This window comes from Ipomoea nil, unplaced genomic scaffold, assembly GCF_001879475.1.
Source record: "Ipomoea nil cultivar Tokyo-kokei standard unplaced genomic scaffold, Asagao_1.1 scaffold1900, whole genome shotgun sequence".
Taxonomy (NCBI): Eukaryota; Viridiplantae; Streptophyta; class Magnoliopsida; order Solanales; family Convolvulaceae; genus Ipomoea; species Ipomoea nil.
The window spans coordinates 803,916-811,947 of record NW_017618328.1 but is presented as its reverse complement, the minus strand read 5'-3'; the positions used below and the strand labels follow the sequence as shown (position 1 = coordinate 811,947).

General features: G+C 34.3%; 1 protein-coding gene and 1 long non-coding RNA gene across 4 annotated transcripts; one reads left to right on the top strand and one right to left on the bottom strand.

Moving 5' to 3' along the window:
• Positions 1-1,848, top strand: LOC109193690. Of its 3 annotated transcripts, none has more exons than XR_002056318.1 (4): positions 1-193; positions 727-841; positions 955-1,628; positions 1,743-1,848. It is a non-coding gene; the product is annotated as an uncharacterized LOC109193690 (long non-coding RNA). The 3 variants fall into 3 exon arrangements; XR_002056319.1 differs by having other exon boundaries at positions 727-1,071; positions 1,484-1,628; XR_002056317.1 differs by having other exon boundaries at positions 727-1,628.
• A 2,875-nt stretch (positions 1,849-4,723) lies between these two features.
• LOC109193644 (putative pentatricopeptide repeat-containing protein At3g15130) lies at positions 4,724-7,367 on the bottom strand. The gene is made up of 2 exons (XM_019344499.1): positions 5,388-7,367; positions 4,724-5,290 (listed from the first exon to the last, which is right to left on the bottom strand). The coding sequence occupies exon 1, from the start codon at positions 7,356-7,358 to the stop codon at positions 5,490-5,492; it is 1,869 nt and encodes a 622-aa protein (XP_019200044.1). The 5' UTR covers positions 7,359-7,367; the 3' UTR covers positions 4,724-5,290; positions 5,388-5,489.
• Between the last annotated feature and the right edge of the window lie 665 nt (positions 7,368-8,032).

Sequence of the window (8,032 nt, the reverse complement as noted above, 5' to 3'; positions counted from 1 at the left end):
AGGGAACTGTCTCGATGGCACTTGGTAACTGCAGCTCTTCTTCAAAGAAATTAGGGAATTGTCTCGACTACCGTTCTTCCACCGCCGGCGTTCTCTCTCTAGTGCAGCAGGAGGTCACCGGTCCTCCACCGCCGGTGTTATCCTTCGTATAGCAGCGCAACTGGCGTCCTCCTTAACAGAGATCGAAACTTTGGTAAGTTCATTGGGTTCTGTTGTTATCTCTTAGCTTGGACCGAAGTGAATGCTTTCCTGTATCTTCTGTGAGCATTAGTAAGTTTGGAATTAGTAAGAATTATGTTAGAGTTTGGCATATGTTGCTTCCATTTATGTGTGTTTTTTGGGGTGCTATAAATGTATTTCAATGAACTCAGCAACTATAAGGGAAATGGGCCAAAAACGGGTTTGATTGGTTTCATTGTTCTATACAGCAGTTTGGCTTTTTCATACCTACTGTTATAAGTATGTTTGTCTTTGAAGCAGAGATGGATATAATATCTCTTTATCAAATCTTGGTTGGCCCTTAGTGTATACAGTAGTATTTGGGGTTTTGAACTTTGAGTAAGAACTTCTATTCTCTTATAAATTCAGTATATCAGTCATACTTTAATATATGACTAACTCCAATATCCTTATTGTCAGAACATGCATTAAGATCCTGTTGTTTAGTATTCAATAAAACATTAATTTCATATATGTTCCTACTGTTTAATATCTTTCTTTACACAGGTCTGAATTAAAAGGGGAAGGATCGTAGGGTAGCTTGCTCGTTTCTAGACCAATCACTTCTTCAAATATTTCAAATATCCCTTACTTCACTGTCACAACTGAATTAAGAATGATGGTAGAATGTCAATACCTTTTTCAGAATTGCAATGCTTGCTTTTTATGAGTTTAATACATATGCTCTTCATCGCAATTTGTTTTAAATACTTGCCTCCATTGTTGACGATACAGACATGCAGTTGGTGGCAAGTTACAAGAACTAGCAATTGCATTGTCTCTCAAATGTTAATCTTTTGATTTTATGGGGACAATAGTTATGAAAGTTTAGAAGATTTTAGCAATATTCAGGTACATATCTTTAGCATTTCCTAATAGTAATTTAGCTCCTTTACATACATTTGGAGTTGTTATCTATTGTTCCTAATTAAATACTTCATAGATACAGTCTGCTTGGAAGCAAATCCTTAAGGATCCCTCAACAGTATAGATATTTTTTTATTACTTTCAAATCAATGAACCTAATGTATCAAAGGATGTAAGAACATTAGTATTTTTGTTGTCTTTGCAAGTGAATCTTGCACTCAAGTTAGCTAGCTATATAGTTGTCTATATTTGATGTTGTTGTAGAAAAGTGACTTGGGTTTCGTCCATGATTCCTTGTGCTTGCTTCCTATGAAGGCTAGATTAAGTTGTTGATAGATTCTTTGGCCTGATAGCAGTTGGCATCAAGTTCCTTTAATAGAAGTCCTAACTTCTGCAGTTGTAAAGAAAGCTTACAGGAAAGCCACTCTGTGCGTCCATCCACCCCGACAAATTACAGCAACGGGGTGCAACCATTCAGCAAAAGTATATATGCAAAAAGGTCTTTTAAAAAAAATATGCAAAAGGCCTTTAATCTTCTAAAGGTATGTTTAGATGTCCGAGTCTTAGTTTTCTACACCACATTGCATGATGCTATGTTCTGTTGGCAAAAGGCTCCCTGATTATATCCCTTCTAATTTTATTCTTGATTTTTATAGGAAGCTTGGAACAAGTTCAACTCATAGGAGCGATAAGTGGTAGGCAATACATCAAGCCGGCTATAGTGCAGTTGTTGTAATTTATACAATTTCCAAGTCACAGTTTGTTTCCCCTTTTGTTTACAATTATTTTAGTGGTGTAGGACCAACCTTGATTTCAGCTCATACTATATAAAGATGTTTAGATATACTGCAAAAATATTCATAATAAAAATTTTAATCAATCATACCATCACTCTTATTGAGTAAAAGATTATAAATAATATCTCATCAATTGAAAATATAGGAATATTAACAATTAGAAAATATTGAAGTCTTAGAATACAATACAAATCTTTATAGAATTCTAATTTATACTCCGTAATTAGAATTAGAATATTGAAGTCTTAATAGATTTTTAGAATACAAATGTTTATAGAATTCTAACTTAAAATTAGAATATTGAAATCTTAATAGGATTTTAGCATTCAGTTTTAGTTAGTGATTTATTTGTTTTTACTTTAGTTATAATTTAGTTATTGACAATTTCTTTATCTTTTATAAAAATATAAGCACTGAGATTATTTGTTTATCTTTTATTAATTTAACATTTTTCTTATTATTATATGATGAATACTTTAACCAATTAAGGAACACTACATTAACAATATATATTGGGCATTGGTCTAATCGCGCAAAGCGAGTGTGATTACTAGTACAAATCTAATAAGAGTCAATAATGTTAGACCCTTAACTGGAACAAAAAAATGTCAGTTGTAGTTGTTTCTTAAAATGAATGGTTCATATTATTTTGATTTTAATATTTTTAATAATTTTCTTTATTTACCCTTTATTATACTATTTTTTTTCCTTTAAATAACTCTAAATTCCATTAGTATAAACTTTAGTAACGGAATATTCCGCTAACTATTTATTATTTTTAACATACTTATTAATTTACTAGTTTTTTGAGATAGTGCCCAATTAATTTATTGATAATGAATAAAAAAAATTTTAATAAAGACATTGTACGGACAATGTAGCATGTATAATCAATTGATGAATTTGAATGTAAATAATTTTTATATTGGTGAAAAATAAAGACAATATAACTAATGAAATTATTTCTCTTATTTAATTTATTGATAATGAATAATTTTTTTTGAATAAAGACATTGTAGACACATAATTCTAAATTAAAGAAATTTATATGTATTATTTTTTGTTGTAGCTATTAAATTATTATTTTAATTTAATAAGAGTAAAATAGAGTACTAACTATGCCAACTTTGATTAGAATGAGGTTCGAACCTAAGACATTTTCTATTGAAATCAATGATACTATGCTAACTTTGATTGGGATGAGGTTCGAACCTAAGACCTTTTCTTATTGAAATCAATGAGAAAGTTAACGGTGAATTAACAGAAATTAACGGAAAAGATAATATTTAACGGAAAAATTAACAGATAATCATATTCATTGAGGATAAATTAGGAAATCTTAAGGAAAAATTAAAATTTGATCAATCTGAGTCATTCATTTGATTAAAAATTTGACTTATACCCATTATAGGCCTAACTTTCTTGGGCTCTTATATATATATATATATATATATATATATATATATATATATATATATATATATATATATATATATATATATATATATATATATATATATATATATATATATATATATATATATATATATATAGGGAAGGGATCAGGTGCATTTGTGGCTTCCCGTGCAATTGTGCGGAGGATTAATGTGCGTGAGGTTTATATTTAATTTGCGTGAGATTTGTACTCAATGTGTCTGAAATTTGTACTTAATGTGCATCATGTTAATATGCGTGAGTTTTGTACTTAATGTGTCTGAGTATTGTGTTTAATGTGCGTGAGATTTGTGCTTAATGTGCGTGAGATTTGTGCTTAATGTGCGTGAGTATTTCAGAATTACGAGCTCAGAAGGAAGCAGAACAGAAACTCACGCACATTAACGTCCAAGCTTCTTGTTACTTCTTCCTTCAATTTGGCCATGGATTCTAGATTATCAGCTACCTTCAGTGCAGTTGAATGTTTATATAGATGACGCACGCACAGTAAAATTTGCACAGCAGCTAAGTGTGGATTTCTGTTGTATTCTTCCCATAATTCTTAATCACCATAGCCCGCCTCCGCATCATCATCATCAGGGAGGGGGTAATGGCTACTGGGGACGGGGAAGAAACTGACATCAATAATTTCTGCTGCATTTTACACATTCACGCACATTAAGTACAAATCTCAGACACATTAAGCACAACACTCACACACATTAAGTACAAATCTCACGCACATTAATCCACTGCACATCCACACGGGAAGCATTCAACCGCACGTGTGTATATATATATATATATATATATATATATATATATATATATATATATATATATATATATATATATATATATATATATATATATATAATTTCGATTAACCGACAATTTCGAACCGAATTAACCGTTAACCGAAATTTTAAAAAACCTTTAACCATTAACTAAACTGAAAAAGTTCGGTTACAAAATGGTTAACCGAACTTTGTCGGTTCGATCGGTTAATCGAAAATTTACCGAAGTTTGTACACCCCTAATCAAGACAAGCCTATGGATCGTACGTACTTTCACAAGATTTTTTTCAAACAATCCAAGTCCGTCCAAGGAGCACAATAATTTCAATGCACATTATTCTAACACAAAGTATATTATCTTATCCCAGAAGTTTTATTATTTTAACACATAATGCACATTATTCTAACACAAAGTACATTATTCTAACACATAAAGTACATTATTCTTATTCATAATATATATTATTCTAACTTATAAAATTCTAATAACGTCATTTTGAACCATGATCCACACAATAATTTGCCCACAACGAGTGTAGCACTGCTGATAACCACACAAAATGGTTGATTGTCATAGCCTTTATACTTTACAGCCTGAGACTAGCAAGAAGTGGCTTCTTAATTGCACATAAGAGAAAAAGTATTACATGACTGCACGAAGAAATAAAATCTTCACTCCAGTCCAACTTGAGTCTAAGGCTAGTAATTCCTATCTTCTTTTCCCTTCAAGTTTAAGTTCTATACTTTTCTTTCAATATTATAGTCCCATCCTTACAGCTAGGACTGCTAGGTTAAGAAAGATTGAAAGAACCTTTGAGTCTACTAAAAGAATACTTTGCATCACAAATATTGAAAGTTCTACTTCTTTAATTGTTTGTTCTCTTTCCTTCATTAAAGACCATCTGACGTGATACCTTTTCTTGTGACAAAAGGTGTAATCACCCACCTCAGACACCCACACACTCTGGCCCAGCAGTTTGTAAAGGGATAAATCATGGTGACTCAACCGACTTAAAAGATACTAGACTTTTACTCACTGTGCACAAAGAGCCCTTCTTATTTTGAGAGATTGTGCTCCCACAGTGTCCCTGCTGAGACTCGATCCTTGTTCTCTTGTGACAAATTTTCACCTCTGTGGCCAGTTGAGCTGCTCATGTGGGCAACATGATACATTTTCTACAACCATGAAAGGGAGGAAAATCCATGTACTATCCATTAATATACATTGAAGACACAGCAAGTTCAATCTTGGTGGAATGGATTGCATGCTCACACTTTCACTGCCATTCTATTGTACAAGGGAACTTTCATTTGAGTTATCAGCAGTGAGAAGACTACTATGGTGCTAAAACATTCCATCATTCTCAATTTCTCTTTATGCATATTCTCCAAGTGCTTCAAGTAGCGATTTCCCTCTGTTTATTTCAAGCCAACTAGAACCAGGGATTTTCTTAACATCCCTACTCTCCATGATTTCTCTCAGATTTCCCACGTTTTCCCAATGGTGCAAACTAGCAAATGTGTTTGACAACAATACATACGTTGCAGGATCGTTTTTGTTAATACTTAACGCTTTCTCTGCAGCTCGCTTAGCAGTTTCTGTATCCCCATGAAGCACACATGCCCCAAGCAAGGTTTGCCAGACCAACAAACCTGGTTGATATGGCATCCCCAGAATTAATTCCTCAGCTTCCTTGATACGCCCAGCACGGCCAAGGAGATTCACCATACATGCATAATGATCTTGTATAGGAACAATACCATATTCACGGTTCATTGAAGAGAAAATACTCCACCCTTCATCAATAAGCCCCCCTTGGCTACAAGCATAAAGCACACATATTAAGGTAATAACATTAGGCTCCACCCCTCTGCTCCTCATTTCATGGAAGATTTCAAGGGCTTCTTTTGGGCATCCATTTTGTGCATACCCTGCTATCATTGCTGTCCATGAAACAATGGTGCGTTCATTCATTGATTTAAAAACCATGAAAGCACCATCCATGAACCCACATTTTGCATACATGTCAAGCAAGGCATTATCCACACAAACATCAATATCATATTCCAGTTTGATCCTCAACCCATGAAGCTTCTCCCCCTCTTTCAAATACGCCAGATTGGCACATGCGTTAAACGCAGTTGCAAGAGTGAATTTATTAGGCCTCACACCAGCCATTCTCATCATTCCAACAACCTGAACAGCCCAGCTTGGCTTCTCATAATTCAAAAGCCCTGCAGCCATTTGAGTCCAGGAGCGCACGTCTTTTAAGTGTATCTCCTCAAATGCTTTCAACCCTTCACTCAATCTTTGACTCTTCAAATACATATCCACCAAAGAGTTCCCCACACACACTTCATTCCCATGGCCACACTTTATGAGCCAAGCATGAACTTGCACACCCATTTCAAGGTTTGGATGCTCAGCCAATCCGGTAAGCACGCTTGAAAAAGTGAACTTATCAGGTTCAACACCATTTCTTATCATCCTAAGCCAAAACCTAGGTAATTCTGAGCAGCAAAGCTGTACATAACCATCCAGCATAGCATTCCAGGTCACATTATCCCTATTTGAACAATTCTCAAACACCTCCTTTGCTTCTTCTAATCTATGATGCCTTAACAAACCCGTCAAGAAAGCATTCACTAAATAAACATTAGACTCAAAACCAAACTTAACAATCAAACCATACACTTGACATAAGTGTAGCAAGCTCAAAGAATCCGCAAATGAACACGCATGAAGTGCACTCACAAAGGTGAACTCATTCGGCTTTAATCCACTGCTGTGCATCCTAAACAACAAAGAGAACGCCTCAACAGGAAAACCCTTTTGCACGAAGCCCGCAATGAGGGCAGTCCAAGATACAACGTTCTTCTCCGGCATATCGTCAAACAGTTTGAGTCCGCCCCGTATGTCCCCGCATTTCACATATGCATTCAGAACATGGTTGTGGAGATACAGAGAGGAAGCCATGCGGGGCGTCCTGAAGAGCTTTGCTTGGATTGCTTTCGCGTAACCTAAGTTGGAAGTCTCCACGCATTTCCGTAGAGCACAAGCGTATGCTGCTTCTTCTTCCTCCTTGTCGGAGTACCATGTCGTTGAGGTGGAGTTGGCTGTCCGTTTCGATGGTATTGATGAAGCAATGAAACCTTTGCTGCCATGGAATGGGAATGAAGCAGAAGTTCCATACAAATGGGGAGAACGGAAAACACTGCTTTTTCCGAGTTGAGAATGAAGCATCTGCACATATTATGGAGAGGATAAAACAGACAAAAGCTAAATTTCCTTAGATAACGAAAATTGAGTGTTTTAAAAAAAAAAAAAAAAAGGGGAAAATGACACTTTTTCTCTCTAAATTATATATGTATAACACTTTTTCCTCTGAATTATTTATGTAAGCACATTAGTCCTCTCAATTATTTTAAAAGTGACGGTTTCTCCCCCTTAATATATTAAATTGACATCTCTACCTTTAAAGTAGACATTTTATTTATTTTTCTTCTCCAACAAATTATTGCTTATACATAGGGATGACCACAGTTCGGTTCGAACTGAACTGGACACTATAGAAATTAAATTGAAAGTTTTCGGTTATGATTCAGATCCAGAATCCAATATTTGGATTTCAGTTTATTAAAATTATGAATAAAAAAAAAAAAACTAGCTCCTGAACCGTGAACCAGCAGTTTCAGATCCGGTTCGCGATTTTGAACCGTCTTTATTATAAAATTTTATTTTTTATTTTAAAATAGTCTAAATTCAACAATAAATGTATTTTATTTTTTTTAGTTCAGAACATGAACCGGCCGTTCCGGTTCGCGTCTTCAATAAACTCTAGATATCGAGTTTCGATTCTAAATTGTAATTAGAATATTTCGATTTGGTTGTTATGGTGTCTGTTCGATTTGAATCAA

Coding starts and splice junctions, on each gene's coding strand:
- LOC109193644 (XM_019344499.1), bottom strand. CDS start 7,358: ATGCTTCATTCTCAACTCGGAAAAAGCAGTGTTTTCCGTTCTCCCCAT.